Below are 20,830 nucleotides of genomic sequence, written 5' to 3' on the forward strand. Positions count from 1 at the left end.
GTGGTGTGTGTGTGGTGTGTGTGAGCGTGTGAGTGTGTGTGTGTGGTGTGTGTGGTGTGGTGTGGTGTGGGTGTGTGTGTGGGGGGCTGAGTGTGTGTGTGTGTGTGTGTGTGTGTGTGGTGTGTGTGGTGTGGTGTGTGTGGTGTGGTGGTGTGTGTGGGTGTGTGTGTGTGTGTGGTGTGTGTGGTGTGTGTGTGTGGTGTGTGTGTGTGGTGTGTGTGTGTGGTGTGTGTGTGTGTGTGTGTGAGTGTGTGGTGTGGTGTGTGTGGATGTGTGTGTGTGTGTGTGTGTGTGTGTGTGGTGTGTGTGTGAGTGTGTGTGTGTGTGGTGTGTGTGTGTGTGTGTGGTGTGTGTGTGTGTGTGGTGTGTGTGGTGTGGTGTGTGTGTGGTGTGTGTGGGGGGGCTGAGTGTGTGTGTGTGTGTGTGTGTGTGTGTGTGTGGTGTGTGTGTGGTGTGTGTGTGTGGTGTGTGTGTGTGTGGTGTGTGTGTGTGTGAGTGTGTGTGTGGTGTGTGTGTGTGGTGTGTATAGGCTCGTGCACGCTCAAGAGCCGTCCCTTCTCCTTGCGTGCTCTGGGTGAGTGGTTTTACTTCGCTCTCACCTGACCCCCACGGCTCCCGCTTGTCTGTGAGTCTTGGACGCTAAGCTTGAGTGACATCTCTCTGAACCCAGGCCCTGACAGCTGACTGCCCGTACAGCAAGGCGCTGGCCTGTGCCTCACTGTGTGGCTCCTTGTTCTTTTACCGCCTGACGCCGGGGGATCACACTTCCTTTCTGACGCCCCAGCTGTTCCCACTGACCTTCCCGGAGGCCTGGTCATGAGGCCTCTGACGTTTCTGTCTTTAGTTTTAGGCTCCAAAGGAAACGAGAGGGGACCACGCCTGCACCTCGCCCTCTTGCAAAGGCTGAGGTGCCCTCTGTGGGAGGGCGGAAGGTGGCACAGAGGGGCTGCCCGGGACAGGACAGATGCAGGGAGAGAAGGAAAGAGGCCAGAAAGCAGCCCTCCGGGTGCCCTCGTTCTGGGGGGGAGACAGTGAGGCAGGAAAAGCATTGCCAGGAGCCACGGGAGGGTCCCTGCACCATAGGCTGTGAGGGTGTGTGAAGTTCATGGGAAGGTGCCTGCAGACTCAGGACAGCAGTTCCAGGAGGATGGGGGGGGGGAGGGGGGCCTGAAAGCAGAAGGAATGAGTGGGTGAAGACCATAAGCATAACCCATTCTCCCTGTATTATGGAACGAAAGGAAGAGATGGCATTGACACGGAAAGCATATACAGAGGAGGGGTCTGGTGTGGCTTGCCACGGAGGGACATGTCGGTACCCAGAGAGGAAGGCCCTTACCGAAGGGAAGAGACCAGAAAGGCCAAAGACAGAGGCGGTCACTGACAAGGCCACGTCCCCGTGAAGGCGGAGCCTTGGGGATTCACATGGAGGGCGGGAGCCCTCGTATTAATGGAAGCAGCACGCCGTGCCCCTGGTGCAAAGCATGACAACATCGGGAAAACGCGGGTGGGAGCCATCGGCTCAGCCTAAAGGTGGCATCGAAACTATCCCCACATCGGAACCTTGCCAGCTTGGCCTCCGGAGCCCAAAGCAGAGACTTTTTATGAGAAAAAGAAAGAGGATGTGTGTGGTTGGCCTGCCCAGGTGCCGTAGGGCCTGAGACAACTTACTTATAGAGCAGCCTGGCAAGAGGAAGTGAGGGGGGAGAACACACACACACACACACACACACACACACACACCCTGAGAGCAGGCCTTTTCTTTCAGTCACCTCCAAGGACGAATGAGACAGAAAGTAAGAACAGGATGCTTGGGCCTTACAGGTGCTCCCCTCCCCTTCCCCCCTCCCTCCCATCACACACAGGCCAATGCTCCTGCTCCCTCTTCACCTGCTGCTCCCGCTCCTTGACAAACATGTAACAAAGCTTCCTAGCCAGTGCGGCAGGTTATGGATCTCCTCAGCCCCAGGAATGAGTGGGGTCTGGGGTCGGAGCCTAGAACCGTGCCAGGCCACTGTAACGTAAAAAGGCGCTCTGCTGTGTGCTGAACGAACGCCTCCCTGAATGCATTCATTATTATGTACATCAGGACCTGGCCCCTTGGCCCAGGCGGTTAGAGCATCCTCCCGCTGTGCAAAGGTTGCAGTTTTGATCCCTGGTTAGGGCGCATGCAAGAATCCACCAGTGACTGCATAAATACCGTATTTTTTCTGTGTTTAAGACACCCCCCACTCTTCCAACCCAAAATTTAAAAAAAATCAATATTTTAAACATTTTGCTGGTTTTCCTCTTAAGGCCTTTATCTTTTTTGGCATCTTAAGGAGCTGTTCTTCCTGTTTTATATATTTATTTATTTATTTATTTATTTATTTATTTATTTATTTATTTTATAGAGAGGAAGGGAGAGGGAGAGAGAGATTGAAACATCAACGATGAGAGAGAATCATTGATCGGCTGCCTCCTGCACATCTCCTACTTGGGGATCAAGACCACAACCCAGACATGTGCCCTTGACCAGAATCGAACCCAGGACGCTTCAATCCATAGGCTGACGCTTTATCCACTGAGCCAAACCAGCCAGGGCTGTTCTTCCTGTTTCCTCCGCTGTCTGATCACACACTCAGTGGGAGCAGGTCCAAATTGTCTCTCTGCAGCTCTGTGTCCATGCTCTTTTGCATAGCTGATTACATTCAGTTTCAATTTTGCAGAGTAAGACAACTGCTTACAGTACTTATCTTTTTTTTTTTAATATGTTTTATTCATTTTTTACAGAGAGGAAGAGAGAGGGATAAAAAGTTAGAAACATCGATGAGAGAGAAACATTGATTAGCTGCCTCCTGCACACCCGCTACTGGGGATGTGCCTGCAACCAAGGTACATGCCCTTGACCGGAATCGAATCTGGGATCCTTCAGTCTGCAGGCCAATGCTCTATCCACTGAGCCAAACCGGTTTTGGCCTACTCTCTCTTTGCAAGAATTTTCTTGCCTCATCTCCTTGCTGTGGTAGCATTTGACCTTGTCCCTCCTCTGGGGTCACCGTGGGGACGCAGTGAGGGAAGGGAAGGGACAGTGAGTCTGGAGGTGTTGATAGTTTTATTTAATGTGTTGTTGCATTCCTCCTTTGGGAAATCTTGGTATCACACGTTGGCGCTGGCCAGGTGCTCCAGTTTGGGAGGTCGGTTGGGGTGGCAGCAGGTTCTCCCCATTTCCTGGAGGTGTCTCTGCAAGCTTCCTGGGCTTGCCTGGCGGCCTGAACCTGGGGCTGGGGCCGGACCCAGGCAGTGGGAGGGAGGAAGTAGCCAAAGTCCCAGGCCAGCTTCAGGGATACTGGTAACAGTCCATTTCTCTGGTCTGGGCAATGGTTCCTCGGGGTGTTTGCCTTGTAATGATTCATTCATCACCTGATGGTCTGTGCCCTTTTTTTTGTATGTGTGTTATTCTTAAGTAAAAGTAAACTTTAACATTTCCTTTTGTATATTGACAGCACTCCAACCTTAACTGGAAGTTAGTGTCTCAACCTAACAGAATTATATAGCACTTCCACACTCTAAATATTGTGATATTTTCTTTTATTATTTTTAACAGTGTCTGTTATTTTATTATAAAGCTATATGCAAATTATAGGAAATTTAGAAAAGCATAAATGAGAAAATAATAATCTGCAATTTTACTACCCAGACAACTACTATTATTTTTTATTTATTTCTTAGTGTTCCATAGGTATACATTATATATATATATATATATATATATAGCTTGCAATAGTAGAGTCATTTTAAATTTGAAGTCTACTTTTTCCACTTAATATCTTGTGACTATTTTTCCATAATTAACTACACTTTGAAAATAAAAATTTTAATGCCTACAAAACATTTTTATGTTGAGTCATATGGTATTCATCTGCTCATTCATCCAACCATTCTGCAAATATTTGTTGAGCACTCACCATACCCCAGGAACAAAACAGACATGCCTGGCCGTTGTGGCTCGTGAGCAAAGGATGGGCTCATGAACAAGGAGGACGGGGTTCCGTTCCCAGTCAGGCACATGTCCGGGGTGTGGGCTCCATCCACAGTCAGGGGCATGCAGGAGGCAACTGATTGATTTTTCTCTCTTACCAATGTTTCTCTCTCTCTATCCATTTCTCTTCCTCTCTCAGTTTGCAAACTGAGGCGAGCTGCCACTAGTGCCAGGCTTGGGGCTGCTGAGCATGAGATATGGGGCATGCTGAGGCCAGATTCTGCTTGCTTGGGATTTGTGAACCTTGAGAGATTCTAGGTAAGTCCACAGCATGAGCCAAGGCAGGCCATTCGTATAGAAAGGCAGTGGGAAGTGGCTTGGGTGGGTCCAAAAGTTGGGTGGAGCAGAGTCTCAGGGAATCACCAGGGAGAATCAAACGATGTTGGCCAGGTTATAGAGAATCACGCATGGCTCTGGCCTGTGCGTGCAGCTGGAGGGCTTAGCGAGGGAACAGAGGCTTCTGTTAGCACTCTGCCTGGGAGAAAGCTGCCCCTCCAGCCCTTGCCCTAAAGCCAGGCAATTCAGTTCCTTCCATGTGCCCCTGGCACCCTTTGAGCTGCTGCCCCAGCACTGACGCTCAGAGTGAATGGATCCATCAGGAAGTCCATGTGCCAGCCCTTCAAGAGGAGCCCCTGGAACTCCAGCAGCTCTCCTTCTCCCTCAGCCACCACCCTCCCTTCCCCCTGGTGTTAACAGCCAGAAGTTAGGGGACTTCTCTTCCAGGTACTGGGACCCTTGGCTGGGGATCCAGTATGGGGGCTGGGACCCCTTGCTCCTCATGGGGGAACCTTCATGCCGCTGAGATAGCCTCCCCCATTTTTCACTGCCACAGCTGGTGTGGGACCAGCCAGTTGTGTCTCCACCCCTCCCACCAGTCTTGACGTGGCTTCTTCTATACATCCTCAGCTATAGGACTTCTTAGTTTAGCTGGGCTGTAGGCAGTTCTCCATGATGGTTGTTCTGCAGTTTAGCTGCACTTTTGATATGGTGAGAGGAGGTGAGTCCAGTGTTTATCTATCTGCCATCCTGACCAAAAGCCACATTATCAGTTCTCAAAAACTACAGTATAAAGCATTCTCTTCTTAAAAATTGGTTTCTTTTAAAAAACGTATTTTTATTGATTTCAGAGAGGAAGGTGGAGGGAGAGAAAGATAGAATCAATGAGAGAGAATCATTGATCAGCCGCCTCCTGCTCACCCACACTGGGGATCAAACCTGCAACCCGGGAAATATGGCAAGGTCTGTGACTATTAAAGAAACTTGAATCCCTAGTTTCTGTGTCTTTATTTTACTTTTCGGCTCACGGTGGCATGTTAATAAATATTTCGAATGGGTCATGTGTGAAAACAACGCGAAAAGACTATTGAGACTTTGGATGCAGATTTTTGTTTCTCTCTTCATGAAACTCAGAAGAAACGAATTTTCCTAGTGGAAAATAAAATCATCAGGTAGAAATGTCAAAAACAGGGAAGTGCCACCCAGACACTCCATGTCCTCCTCCCCAGCAAGCCCCTGTCCAGGAAGACAGGAAGAATTCAGAGCCACATATTTTCCCTTCCTTTTCAGAGAGGCGGGGCCCAGGATGCAGTCAGAGAATCAGAGCTCTTATTAATGACTGCTCTGTGGCAGCTAAACCAACCGAACAATCAGCTGCGCTGCTTGCTCCTCGACTCAGACAACTCTGGGCACAGAGCGTGTGCGGCGGGATGGAAATCAGCGTGCGTTCTTACCAGGAGCTGTGCTTCCCGGGACCTCACGTGAGTAACTCAGCCGTTTGGGGGAACTTGATCCTGGAAACCGCCGTGGGAAACAAAGAGGGGCATTGCCAGGGAGAAGAGGAGCGCTTGGCTTCTGACCCGATCGCATCCATCATCACTGCTAACTCGGGCTGGTCACTTTATGGCTCCTGCGTGTTTCTGGGTTGCTGTGCTGTAACGCGCGGTCTCCTAGCATTTCTAAGCTGAGCTGAAACCGAACTCTCCTTTACAGTCCTCCTGCTGTCGTCCAAGGAAGTGGATCTGCTCTTACTTTTTGAGCCATCTGCCTCATAAATGTCGTTTATTTCCAAAAGTGAAAGTTTGCTGCGACTCTTTTTATTTGCTCCTTTGCTTTTGAAACGTGGTACGTGGTACGTGGTACGTGGAGCTGCCTGGTTTGTGCTTTTTCTCCCAGTCCTTCAGCTACTAACTAACCATGTTAGGGAGGGGATTGTACTCACTCTGCGCTATATGGCATCCAAATTTCCAAATAAAATGGAAATTACCGTGCTTATCAGTATGTCAGATAATGTGCTATATTATATGGTCATTTACTTAACCCAAATTTTGTTGAAATGTGGAAATTCAGATGTTTTGGGAAATCATCATCACATTTCAATTTAGTGGTTATATGTGTGTGTGTGTGTCTGTGTGTGTGTATTCTATTTAAAAATGATCTATAGTTAAGGAATGTCTTATAAGCAACTTTTCAATCAAATATCATTCTTGCAATTATTTTCAATATGGTCTGCTTCTAGCTATACTGTTAAGCCTAATTTCAATTTGCCTCCTTCAATAAGGATTTATTTTTATTTTTTAGTTGCATTTGAACATACATTTAAATTCAAGGTCTGAACTTTAGGTTGAACTTCTTGTGTTGTTTTTTTTCTCGTCACGTCTTCAATAAAATCTAAAAAAAAAAAAAATGGTTGTTTCTAGTTACAAGGGTAATAGTTGCTCTGACTTCCATTTTTCAAGTGGCTGACTTTTTAAAAATGTGCCTTGAAGTGACCATTTCACCCACCTGCTGATATCTGGTGGTTCGATGCCCACATCAAGTCTGGAATACTGTGCATCGCCTGTAAGCTCTGTTCCGAGGTACCCTGCCACTCAATATATTTCAATATTCCTCTGCAAAACTTTCTTCTTGTCAGGCTAGTCCTCCCCTTTTCAGGATATTCTCGCCCCCTTCTTGTTCTCTTCAATCACACCCTGTTCTCTTCTAGGAAAATGCTCATTTAAAATCTAAAGTTGATAGGATTTTATGACAGACTGATTTGGGAGATAAAGGTGGAAAGGCCAGAATTCCTCCTCTGAGGATGATAACACCATTCACTGAGACTTAGAATGGAAAAAGCCCAAGTTTATGGAGAAGAAAAAAAAACAACTTCATTTTAGCGAGCAGATTGGATCACATCCGCAGGACGCTGCCTGCAAAGGAGTTGGATGTTTGCGTTTGGACGGAGAAGACTGGGCTAGAGGTTCAGATTTAGAAACAAATTTCACTGGTTGTGTTAGGCCATGCAAGTGGATGGGACCACACTAGATGTTCACTAAAATGAGAGGAAAGAAAGGCTAACTAGGCAATCCTAGGAAACATTAATTTTTAAGGAGATGTTTGAGGAAGTATATAGAGATTTGAGGTAGCTGGAAAATCAGGAGGTGTCATGGAAATCCAGGAAAAAGGAAGTTTCAAGAATGAGACGGTGACCAGAAGTGCGAAGAAGGGGTTAAGAGAAGGGAAGCTGGAGCGTAGGAAAGACTGGACATTTGGAAAAAGTGAGCTGGCAAAGAGGGCACATGCCAGGAAAGCACCGCCAGGTGGTACACACAAAGCACCATAAACTGACGTGTGCGGCTTTCCCAGAACTTCTCATCCTGTAAAAGTAAGTTTAATCACGCCCGAGAGGCCAACTGTCTGAGACTGAGATAACCGCTTTGTGTAGAGGATGGTAAAAAGAGCCCTGAACTGGCCAAGAGTAAATGTGTAACAGGCTGGGGGTCAGGGGCCTCAGAAAAGCTGGTGAGACAGGTAGGACAAGGAATGCAGTTGGGTGCCTGGGGCTAGAAGTAGCAATGGGTTTCCAAATAGATAGACAGTTTGGGAGAGGAATTATGCCTGATCACATATCTTTCTCTAGGGCCTCAATCTTGTGAAAATGCCCTTTAGGAGCTGCAGATTCAGTATGTCCCCATCAGAGCTCGTCTTCTGGCTCCTCCAGCCATCCGCACCTGCTTCCCCTTGCTTTCCGTCGAGAGCATTGCCAGTCACCCAGTTTTTTGAAGTAGAAACATCAGTCATTCTCTTCCAGCACCATCCCTTCTGCCATCAAGTTCTGTCCATTCTCTCTTCACTTTCTCATCTTTTGATTCTGTCCTTTCACTCATTCTTCATTTCCATGCCCATCACCTTAATTCAGGTCCTGAAATATCATTCCTAACTGGCCTCCCTTCTTCTTGTCCTTCCTCCTCTTCCCAACTCACCTTCCACAATTCTAATGAATTTAAAAAAATTCATGATTTAAAAAAAAACCTCCCAAATCTAGTGAGGAGAAAGTCTGACCTCTTTAACATGACTTCACTCAGGGACCTCACTGACCTGGCCTTACCCCACATCTTAGCTGCATGACCAGCTGCTTTCTGCCTCCACACATCAGTCTTAAACATCACCAAATTTCTCTTTGTTCCTCAACTCACCACGCTCTCTTACACTTGATTCGCTATAAAGATAAGCAACCTTGTTGTGCTACTAAGATCATTAGCTTCGGTGCTGGAGGAGGGGAGACAGGGGAAGTTGAATGTTAGTGAAATGGACTAGCAAGAGGGAAAAGAATGGTGATGGAAATGATTCTTTGATAAGAGTTGTGATCTCCTCATTTGACTCAATGCTTATGAGACTGTATTTCTTAACTAAGTCATGATTCAAGGATAAGGATATATCAGGGAGACATGTATACCTAACAGAGCTAACTTCACAACAGACATGGGACTTGAAGTCTGAGTAGGGTGTAAACAGCTGGAGGAATCGCCTTCTGATTGTGGGGAATGGCATCAACAGAGGAGGACAGCAACCTATTCAGGGCAGAAGTTCCTGGGGAGGGGAATAATGTTGGTAAGGCCAGGAAGAGGTCAGGGCATGATTGTTGGAGATTTTCAATGCCAAGGTTGACCCCCTAAGCCCATGGTCGGCAAACTGCCACTCGTGAGCTACATGTGGCTCTTTGGCACTTTGAGTGTGGCTCTTCCTGGGTGAGTCTATTTTGAAGAAGTGGCATTAGAAGAAGTTTAAGTTTAAAAAATTTGGCTCTCAAAAGAAATTTCAATCATTGTACTATTGATATTTGGCTCTGTTGACTAAGGAGTTTGCCAACTGCTGACCTAAGTATAGTTTACCCAGCAGGGAATGGAGAGACACGGAAGTTTTTCTTAAGCAAAGCAATGACTTCGTGTAAGCAGGCTTTTAAGTAGATTAATCAGGCAGTAGTGTGCAGGACAGATTAGAAAAGCAGGGAACGCAGGCTGGAAGAGCAAGAAGTATAGTAATCTAGGTCTGAGATGCCATATTTGCTTAGTTAAAAGAAAAAACTCTACATTAAATGTGTCAATGATTAAAAATAAATCTTGAGTTTAGGTATGTAAAATCTCAAAAATATAGACCTCTCAGAATTAAAGAAACAAGAAGATGAAGATCTGAATGAACTAAGGTGGTGATGTTAGAAATGGGAGGGAAGAGTAGAGGCCAAAAACACTCCCACAAAACACATTTTGAAGAATTCGAGAGATTGAATGTTACAATTTAGAGAGAGAAAGAGAGACCAAGAGAGGGAGGAGAGAATATTACAATATGACTCCATGATTTTGAGTTTGAATGAAAGTGGCAAGGGATGCCATTAAGAGAAATGGGGAAGTCAAGAGGAAAAACACCAAACTAAATTTTATATATTGAGTCTGAGGTGAGGAAATGTCTAGCAGGCAATGGAAATGATGGACCCAGAACTAGAATGCGTATACAACCAAGGAAGTATCTACACAGACGTCAAAATGGAAGACTTGAAAGTGAAAGACATTCCAAACGGGTGTATATAGAGGACGAGAGGCAGAGGTGTAATCCTAAGGGACTGGCCACATTTAGGGACAGGAAGCAGGGTAGGGAAGAACAACAGGAGTGATTTGAAAGGCTGAATTAGATTCACTCCAGAGGAGGGAATGAAAGACATGAGAAGAGAGAGGTGGCCCCCTTTTGTTCGTGCTTTGGACGTACGGACATTAATTATGTATCGTTGGCTGTGTCTTGAGCATTCAGAGGTATCAAGAAGCCCGCATCAGCACTCCAAAGGAATGGCATGAGGGACCCCATCTTCACTGTTCGCTGGAGGCCGAATACTAACTGACTGGACCAGCGCCTTGGCTGGCTCCTGGCCTGTGTGAGAAAGCACGAACTTTCCCAAAGGCTACGGCTGGTACTGAATGCTGCGGACCTCAGCCGGATCCTTTGAAGCCCGAAAGAGCATAGTACTTCCTACATAACTCCGCCGCCGCCCCACTTTGTCCTTTCCTCCCCACGTAACTCTTTAATGAGCAGTTATTTTAGAACACAATTTAGTTGACCCAACATTTTATAACAAGAGCCAAAGTTAAAGGCAAACTCGTTTTTAACACTTTTCCTGTTCTGCTGGATTTGCTGGGCCAATTAAACTTTCTGAACTCCTATTAGTCAGGGATGACTGGACACTCTGGCTTACCTCATTTCCTTAGCAGGTAGATAGGTAATACAAGTATTTACCGGTTTAAAATATAATGCTTGCATAACCCATAAAATACACTTAAAAATCCCAACACAGCCATTGCATTTATTTGTACTTTTGTTCTATGACTGGGAAAGCTAGCACAGGGACAGCTCACCACCACAGGTGCTCTGAAAAGCTGATCGGCTGATTTGATAAACTGATTAATAATTGGGGATATGAACAGTGTTGAAATACAAATTTCAAAAAAGGCTTCTCTTCTTGTTATGAGTATCTGTCTGTCTATTTATTTAGCCTCACCAGAGGATACTTTCCTCATCCATCTTTAGAGAGTAGAAAGGAAAGAGGAGGAAGGGGAGAAGGAGATAGATAGAGATAGAGATAGAGATAGAGATAGAGATAGAGATAGAGATAGAGATAGAGATAGATAGAGATCCACCATTTGCCTCCTGCACCCACCCTGATGGGGGGCCAGGATTGAACTTTCAACCCGTTGGTTCATCCGCCGACACTCTAACCCCTGAGAAAACCTGCCAGGGCAGTTTTTATTGTTTTTTAGAGAGAGAGGAAGGAGGAGAGAGAGAAACATTGCTGTAAACGAGAAACATTCATTGTTGCCTTCTCTGCAAGCCCCTACTGAGGATGGAACTGGAAACCTGGATATGTGCCCTGACCAGGAATTGAACCTGCAACCTTTTGATATAAGGACGATGCTCCACATACTGAGCCACCTGGCCAGGGTTGTTTACCTATTATCAAAAGTATTTATAGCCAAAACCGGTTTGGCTCAGTGGTAGAGCGTCGGTCTGCGGACTGACAGGTCCCAGGTTCAATTCCGGTCAAGGGCAAGTACATTGGTTGTGGGCGCATCCCCGGTAGGGGGTGTGCAAGAGGCAGCTGGTCGATGTTTCTCTCTCATTGACGTTTCTAGCTCTCTATCTCTCTCCCTTCCTCTTTGTAAAAAATCAATAAAATATATATTTTTTAAAAAGTATTTATAGCTCTAACCGGTTTGGCTCAGTGGATAGAGCGTCGGTCTGCGGACTCAAAGGTCCCAGGTTTGATTCCGGTCAAGGGCATGTACCTTGGTTGCGGGCCCATCCCCAGTAGGGAATGTGCAGGAGGCAGCTGATCGATGTTTCTAACTCTCTATCCCTCTCCCTTTCTCGCTGTAAAAAATCAATACAATATATATATATATTTAAAAAGTATTTATATTCCTAGTTATAATCTGAAATGTTTTAAAAAATTTGTACTTGTGATATGCCTACAAAAACATACACAGCTTAAATGTACAATTAACATTTTTATAAACCAAACACATTCATTTTATAAACATCCAGATTAAAAAAAAAATACCTGGATATCAACACTGTTTTTGAAATTAATTTTTCTTAACTTCAAGAGAAAAAAAGTGGCATTCTGTTCTGGGTATTTGCTGGTACGGCATGTAACTTTAAAAGTAATGTGCCCAGCCCTGGCCGTTGTGACTCAGTGCCTGAGCATTGTTCCACGAACAGAGAGGTCACCAGCTCCATTTCTGGCCAGGTCACACGCCCGGGCTCAGGCTCCACCCTGAGGGGGCATGAGGAGACAGCAGATCCATGTTTCTCTCCCTCTCTCACTCTTCCTCTCTCTAAAATCAATAAGACATTTTAAAAAATTATATTCCCTCTTGAACATCTCCTGGGAACTTTTAATACCACTTGTGGTAGGCAAAATAATACCTCCCCAAAGATGCCTACATCCTAATCCTCAGAACCTGTGAATATGTTTCCTTATGTAGCAGAAGAGACTTTCCAGATGTGATTAAATTAGGATTTTGAGGGAAGATTATTCTGAACTACCTGAGTGGACCCATTGTAATCATAAGGGTCCTTTTTTGTGTGAACAAGGGAAGCAGGGGTGTCAGAGATGTGGCAAGGGAAGCAGGTCAGAGGGGCCACAAGTCAAGGAATGTGGGCAGCCCCTAAAAACTGCAAAAGATAAGAAAACAGATTCTCCCCCTGCAGCCTAGAAAGGCAGACCTACTGATTCCCTTTTTCTTTTTTAATATATTTTATTGATTTTTTACAGAGAGGAAGGGAGAGGGATAGAGAATTAGAAACATTGATGTGAGAGAGACATCGATCAGCTGCCTCCTGCACATCCCCCACTGGGGATGTGCCTGCAACCAAGGTACATGTCCCTGACTGGAATGCAACCTGGGACTCTTCAGTTCGCAGACCAAAGCTCTATCCACTGAGCCAAACCGGTTTTGGCAGATTCCTTTTTTCTAAAAAAAATAAAATAAAAGAGAGAGAGAGAGAGAGAGAGAGAGAGAGAGAGAGAGAGAGGATTGATTTGGCATACGTTACATCTATTTCTGGTGTACAACATAATAACTCAATATATGTATACAGGCTGGGGCAAAGGTAGGTTTACAAAACAGTTGTGAGTACATGAAACAGTTTATTCCTGTCTTCATTATTTATTGTTTATTGCATTATTTCCCACACATACAACTATAAACCTACTTTTGCCCCACCCTGTATATTGCTAAAGGATCACCACAATAAGTCTAGTTCATCTCCATCACCACACATAGTTACAATTTTTGTGTATGTGATGCCTACACTGCTACCTTGATTTTAGCCCCGTGAAACCCATTTCAGACTCCTAAGTCCCAGAACCATAAGATAAACAATTGTGTTGTTTCAAGCCACTAAGTTTGTTAAACAACAATAGAAAATTTATACATCATCTATGGTCTGGTGAATGGATTCGTATATCTTATTGCTTGTTTGGTAGCTTCCTGTGGCCATCTCATAGGTATCTCCCAAATTAAAACGGCTGTTACCTCCCCACACCTGGCCACACCCCCGGCTTTTTGCATCTTTGTAAATGTCACCAACCACTCAAATACTGACGCCAAACACCTGGGTCGTTCTTGTTTTCTTTTTCTGCCATCCCTCACATCTAACCCCATAATTTTCATCTATTCCACTTCCAAACGCAATCTGATATCCATCCACTTCAATTGAGTTTCTCTGCCACCGTTACTTTTCAGTTAATTTTATTACCTTTCATTCGGATCTGTGCATAGACTACAAAAATACAAAGGATACTATCAATAGGAATTGAGTGAAAAGTCCGACTCCTTCCAGCCCTGTCAGATGCAGCCAGCCCTGTCAGATGCAGCCAGTGATACCACGTTAGTTACGCCTTCTTCCAAAGTGGTATTTCAAAGTGACATTTGAAAAAGAAAGCCAATGGCACTTTCTTGCACAATATCCCTTGTTTGTCCTTTTGTGCCTGATGTGACCTTTTTGTGGCTCCAAGCCAGCTGCCGGAAGCTTCGACATTAATAGGACAATCAAGATGCGAAAGTTTGAACTTTCATTGGTTTGTTAAGACTGTTTAGTTTCACTTGTGGTAAATTGTTGAATTGTTGGAAAGGGGAGTTTTGTAAGCTGTTGTTATCACCACCTCGAAGCTTGTCAGTGGTGAGTCGCGATCATTACAAATGCATCATCAGGAGCTGTGTGAGCCTCTGCCACCAATGTGTCTGCCACAGCTTTGTTCTGCTCGGGATGTGGCTGCAGGCGAGGCGCAGGCGGAGCTTGCTGTGCCCATCGGCTAGTATTTGTCATCAGAGCCTCCAGGCAGGCAGGGTTCCGGACCCGCTGCACGACAGCATTGTGAAGTGACTGAGGGCATGGAAGGCCAAAACAACTACCCGAGCGAGGACTCTGACGCTCAGACGACCGGTGGCCGGCGGGGGGGAGAACAGGGGCTGGCGGCTCCCACAAGGCCACGACCACGGAAGGCAGGCCGCCCCGCCTCCCCAGAAGCCTTTCGCGAAGGAGGTGGGGCGTACAAGGACCCAGCCAATCACGGGGTTGCTCTCAGGTGACGTAAGGGCGCGCTCGCCGACTCGCGTCGGGGTGGGTGTGCAGGGGGGTGCCGGCTGGGGTCCAGCGACGCGTCAGCGACCCGCGGGGCCCCGTAGCGGAAGCCTTCGGCGGGCGCTGCCTCTGGCTCTCCGCCTCGAGGCGTGGCAGCGGCGGCGGCGGCGGCGGCGCGGGAAGGAGCCGCGGACCTGCGACTGGTGAGAGCCACCATCCACCGGGGACGCGGGGCGCGGGAAGAGCATCCTCCCGGCTTCGGGGCCTCCTCCTCCTCCGGTCCCCAGCCCGCGGCTTCGCACCGCTTCCCCCGCTCTCCGGCCCTCAGCGGCCCGGGCTCGCGCCCTCGCCCGCGGGCCTACCGCCCGGGCTCCTCTTTAGTCCCGTTATCGGCCCCCCCCTCCCCCTGGCGGCGGCGGCGGCCGCAGGCAGGTTCAGGGCGCCCGGGCGAGGAGCCGCCGGGAAGCTGTGTGTGCGGGCTGGGGACGGGGCGGAGAGAGGGAGGACTGCCCCGGAGCAGTGCTGCCCAGGAGGAAAACGGGCTGTCCTGGAAGATAATGCCCCGCTAACGGCGTCAGAGGGCGGGGAGCTATTTGATAGGCACGCTGCCCTGGGTGTAAAGGTTGAGGTAAAAGATGACTTGGGGCGTTTGCGCCCAACCCTGACCACATTCTGAGTCTGGGCTTCCTTGGAAGTGTGCTAAGCTTTGTCACACACACCCGTGCACGCACGGACGCGCACCCCGTCCTGAGCACAACTGTTACAGCGCGAACAAGCATGCTTTGCTCCTCTGATAGAGAGAGGCGGGGATTATTGACAACTGATTAACAGGACTGTAGAAGCTCTGGAAGAAGCCAAACAGATTTATAGCTCAGGAATAAGAGTTCTGAATTTCAGAACACTTTTAGATAGACCCGGTTTTTGTTGTTGTTGTTGTTCTGTTTTTTGGTTGTGTGTGTGTGTGTGTGTGTGTGTGTGTGTGTGTGTGTGTGTTTTAATTTCTGTGAGTCTCTGCACTGAGGAAAGAGGAGTCTCCCCCTTCTCCATGGGGGACAGGCTCCAAGATTCTCAGTGGATGCCTGAAACCAGCCGTTAGTACAGAACCCTGTTTTTTCCCCCTCTCTGTATACATATCTATGACGTTTAATGCCTTTACCATTGAACTAAGCACTTACACACTGTGCCTTTACCTTTTAAAGTTTGAAGTGCGACAGCAAAACTAGCACGATTTTTTTCCCCCCTAAACCCATGGAAGATTGATTCTTACTGTAGATTTTAGCAGTTTGTATCTTACTGAGTTGAGAACTTCCATGTTTTCATTTAGAGGAAGCACTTTACTGCTTCTCTTTGGCGTATTTGTACTGCCAGTAGCTCTACTTTTACTATTTGGGACCAGTGTTAAGAAAAATAAAGTTTATTTGAAGAGGAGCATTGTGATACCGTGACAGTCAACTAGATAACCTAGACTGCTATTGGAACAAGTTAATTTTTAGGGGTTGGGTAAAGACAAGCATTAATGTAATTCAAGAAATGAGTTTGCAAGTCTAATCTATTCCCTTTATATGCTAGACATTTCTTGTAGAAACCTTATTGGATTGGCCTAAGTAACTTTGTATTTTTCATAGTTTATTTATATAGCTAGTTTACTTTCAGTTTTGGAAGAATAACCTTTGGGTTACCTAGTAAATACTAAGCATCTTAGTGTTGCCATATATTTACTGTTCTTTTAAAATAAATACAAATTGACCAACCGTGAATGATTTGCTTTGCTTCACCCAGCAAAGTAAATATCCCCAGCAGTGTACTCATCTTAAATGTAACGAATGGAAAAGGATTATGTACAGGAACACTTAAGAAACCAGTTTTAGAAAATATGTTTGTCTCTGAGTATGAGGTAGTGCTTAGATCTTATTAATACGGCAGCATTGTTTTCTTATAATGTTGATGAGATGCCACAGGCCAGTGATTTTCCTCCGTTGTGTTGCAGGAATCTTTAAAACTTGAAATATCTAGCCAAAACCAGTTTGGCTCAGTAGAGTGTCGGCCTGCAGACTGAAAGGTCCCGGGTTCGATTCCGGTCAAGGGAATATACCTTGGTTGCAGGCATATCCCCAGCAGGGGGTGTGCAAGAGGCAGCTGATCAATGTCTCTCTCTCATCGATGTTCCTAACTCTCTATCTCTCTCTCTTCCTCTCTGTAAAAAATCAATAAAATATATATATATTTTTAAATAAAGATTTACTCTAAAAAAAACTTGAAATATCTGAGTAAATAAAAATTATACAATTTTTTTTGTCAAATTGGCAATATATATATATTTTTTTGTTGTGGCGAAGAATTTTAGTAGTTTATGTGTGCCATGAGTTGAAAATTGCTGGCCCAGGGTAAAATTACTTTTGTTTCACTTAGCCACAGAAACTATTGACAATATTAAGTGAGGACTTACTGTATAATTCTTGACAGAATGCTCATTATCTTATAAATGCTTTCTATTAGGTGGAATTAGCTTTTACTGAGATTGTAAATTCAGAATGGCCCAGTAATAGGCAATTTGCGTGATCACAGAAGTTCTAGCCTAAGAGATGAGATACCAACAACAGAGGGCTACTGATAGATTTCCACTGAATTTCAGAGTTTACCCTGATCTGAAGGGAGCTCCCTTAAAAAAATTTTTTCTTTTAATTGGTTTCAGAGAGGAACGGAAAGGGAGATAGAAACATTAATGATAAGAGAAAATCATTGATCAGCTGCCTCCTGCACACTCCTGAGCCCGCAACCCGGGCATGTACCCTGACTAGGAATTGAACTGTGACCTCCTGGTTCATAGGTCGACGCTCAACCACTGAGCCACTCTGGCCAGGCATCTAAAAGGTAGCTCCTTTTTATTGGCATCTTTACTCAAGCTTTTCTGGATTTCTAAGTGCAAATTCTAAACATTGGTACACTTCCTGAAAGATCAACATTGAGATCAGTCTGTGTAGTGAAATTTTATCCCTTGTCTCTAGTTTTTACTTTAAGAATGAAGGGTATAGAGTGGTAGGGAGACAGGAAGGCAGAGGAGTAGAACGATAGTGTGTATCTGTACGGGAGGGCCACAGTGCTCGGAGGCAGGCAGCAACTTAAAGGGCTGGGGTGAGGAGGAATGAGGGGTATGCGAAAGCTTTCCAGAGGAAGTGACACTTAGGCTGTTTTGAGGTCTTAGGAAGTGTTCAGTCAAGAGGGAAAGGAAGTTTTAGGAGAGGTACGTGCTTCTAGAAAAGCACAGACACAGAGGCCCACTGGCTGAACTTCAGGCTCTTCAGCCCAGAGTGAGGGCATTTGAAATGGATGGAGGGATGGGCTAGGTCCAGATTAGAAGTTTGGGCCTTGTCCATAGGTGATGTATCCTGGTTAGCATGATAATCAGATTTATGAACTGTGGAAAGATCACTTGGAAAGTCTGGGAGGCAGGTCAAAGCTAGAGACAGGCAAACTGATAGCTGTTACCCTAGTACAGACCTAAGATGAGGGGTTGGGATGGAGAGGAGAGAGATTTGAAAGATATTCAGGAGGTGTAATTGATTGGGCCTTAGGAGGCACACTGTGACAAACAGGAGACAATATCAAAGCATTTGGATGAATGGAAGGCTCATAACTGAGTGAGAGAACAAGGAAGGAGAACAAGTTTAGGAAAGAAAATGAGTTTGGTTTGTGTCAGTGACTTGAAGGTGTCTGAGGGACAGGAAATTCTGGTGGCATTTGGAGTTGTGAAGTTTGTAATCACTGGCTACAGGTGCTAATGAGGCCCTAAAGGTAGTGTTGTGTTTTAATCTTTGTCTTACTCATCTTTCTATTCCTCAGCACTGATCACAGTGCTTTGTATATCCAGGGGTGTATGGTGTGAAGTTGGATATCATCCTATATAATAAAACCCTAATATGCAAATTGACTGAACAGGAAATGACCAGTCACTATGGTACACACTGACCACCAGGGGGCAGACACTCAACGCAAGAGCTGCCCCCCTGGTGGTCATTGCGCTCCCATAGGTGAGCACAGTGGTGGCAGGAGCCTCTCCTGCCTCTGTGGCAGCACTAAGGACTCACTGGGAGTGCACCTAAGCCCGCAGTCCGACTTCCCCCAAGGGGTCCCGGACTGCGAGAGGGAACAGGCTGGGCTGAGGTCACACGAATGTTGTGCACCGGGCCTCTAGTCCCTTATAAGATGTGATGCTGAATCTTGGGGAAGTAATTTCCCTCTCAAAACCTGTTTTCCTTTTTGTTAATGAAAGAGTTGAACTAGATCAGTAATTCTCAAAGTTTTGCAATAGTCTGGTATATTGGGATTAATTTTGAGGTATGGCAAGTAATTTTTAACTAATAAAGAGCTGAGGTTTGCTTGCCTTTTTAAAAAATATTTTCATTAATTTCAGAGAGTAAGGGAGAAGGAGAAACATCAACAATGAGAGAGAATCACTGATTGGCTGCCTCCTGCGTGCCTCCCACAGGGAATTGAGCCCCAAACTGGGCATGTGCTCTTGACCGGAATCCAACCCGGACCCTTCAGTCCCCAGGCTGACATTCTATCCACTGAGCCAAACAGGCCAGAGCATTTGCTTGCCTTATAAATGTCACTCTTTTTAAATTGCATTCCAGTAATTTTTCTTTTTTTTCTTTTTTTAATCCTCACCGGAAGACATGCTTAGAGGAAGGGGAGGAGGGAGAGAGTAAAGAAAGAGAAACATTGTTGGTTGCCTTCTGTATGCACCCTGACTGAGGATCTGATAGAGCTCCCAACCCAGCTATGTGCCCTGACCGGAAATTGGCTGGCAGTCTTTCAGTGCATGGTGCCCAGGAAGATGCTCAACCTCAACCAACTGAATCACTCCAGCCAGGTGTTTTCCAGTGTATTTCCTTAATTGTAAAAGACAGGGGTGGAGTTATAATTAGTCAGCTGGAATTTCATAACTCTGGATATACCAATGGCTGTGTCACACACAAGTACGGTGGGGGGAAAAGTTAAAAATCACCATGCTGAACGGTGGATAAGGACTTAGAATCGTAAAATTATGTTTATATCTAGGACCTTTCATTCTGATCATAAGTCATTTTTATTTTTGTAACTTTAGGAACTCTATTTTAAGAACCTTTCAAAAAGAAAAAATCAAGTCATGGAGAAGAATGGGAATAATCGGAAGCTGCGAGTTTGTGTTGCTACTTGCAACCGTGCTGATTATTCTAAACTTGCCCCAATCATGTGTGGCATTAAAACGGAACCGGAGTTCTTTGAGCTGGACGTGGTGGTGCTTGGCTCTCACCTGATCGATGACTATGGGTAAGATGAAAGCATTTTCTCATGACACTCTTCATTGCAGCAGCATTGTGTACTGGAGAGAGCTTGGATCCAGGAACTACTCTGTGGATCTAGCTTCAATTCCTAGTTCTACCATTTAGGGTTTTTTTTTTTGTTTTGTTTTGTTCTGTTTTATACTGACCTTCCTGTTGGAAGCACACTATCATTTTGTACACAGTGTTCTTAGAATGGTATCACAATTAATAGCAGCATCTTAGTAACATTTAAAAATATGCCTTATAGGGTTGCAACATTGATTCAAATATTCTTTCCTGAAAATTATCAATGAGGCTTATTTGTCCCCAATTACTCTTTTGTTAAAATGCTTCCCCTGTTTAAAGATTTTTTTCCCATCTTTTATTGATTATTTTTGTCTTGCATGGGTTGAGATGTGAGATTTCAGGTTATGTGAATGGACAAAGCTTCAGTGACAGCCTTCATAGGACACACAAAGCCCTCTCCCCGGTGTGGATGCGCACACATATGTGCAAGTTGGAGGCCAGAGAGAAGCGTCTTCCGCGCCCTTTAAAAGTGCACTGAGAAGGCCGCCTCCAGTTCGGAGCTCTCAGGAAACACCTTCCCGCACGTGGTTGCGGGTGCCATGAACAAGGTGGAGATGCTTTCTCAAGGAATTTCTCGCCTTCAATTCTCTTGCGCATCCACTCTGAGGACAAACAAATTTTTCTGGAGCATCACCTTCTCTATTTTGTTTTGGCTTATTTCTAGCAAATTCTACAATCTGGGTAGGATCTACCAGGCCTAGTGTTGGGTGTTTCTCCAGGAGGAGGCTTCTTGCCTATCATGTGCTCAGAATGCTCAACGAGGGATTTCTCTCCAACACTCTGTTGAGGAAATTCTTTTTTGCCCCTTTTTCCATATAATGCAGGGAACATTCAAAAAGTGAGTTTGCATCATCAAAAACCTGTTGAGAAAACTCCTCCTCTCAGGAAGTTGAAGGACTTAAGAAATATGTCCTCTTCAGGGTGGGTTCATAAAACGCTCCTCGTATGATGTATGATGTAACAGTCAGAGAAGGGATCCTCTTCACCAACCTGATAGCTAATCTCGTGGTCCCCATCTTCATCCCACAGG

At 45.6% G+C, this 20,830-nt stretch overlaps 1 protein-coding gene across 4 annotated transcripts in view; it reads left to right on the top strand.

The window, feature by feature from the left end:
* The first annotated feature begins 5,444 nt into the window (after positions 1–5,444).
* The window catches only part of GNE (glucosamine (UDP-N-acetyl)-2-epimerase/N-acetylmannosamine kinase), a 39,964-nt gene continuing 24,578 nt past the window's right edge, over positions 5,445–20,830 (top strand). The window contains exons 1-2 of one of the 4 annotated variants that reach the window (XM_036433368.2): positions 5,445–5,775; positions 19,515–19,720. In XM_036433368.2, coding sequence (XP_036289261.2) covers positions 5,473–5,775; positions 19,515–19,720 — 509 coding nt within the window. In that variant the 5' untranslated portion in view covers positions 5,445–5,472. Of the gene's footprint in view, positions 5,776–14,495; positions 14,611–19,514; positions 19,721–20,830 lie in introns of those variants that run through there. The other 3 variants (XM_045580007.1, XM_036433367.2, XM_036433369.2) reach the window with 3 other exon arrangements.

This window comes from Pipistrellus kuhlii, unplaced genomic scaffold (genome assembly GCF_014108245.1).
Source record: "Pipistrellus kuhlii isolate mPipKuh1 unplaced genomic scaffold, mPipKuh1.p scaffold_m20_p_12, whole genome shotgun sequence".
NCBI lineage: Eukaryota > Metazoa > Chordata > Mammalia > Chiroptera > Vespertilionidae > Pipistrellus > Pipistrellus kuhlii.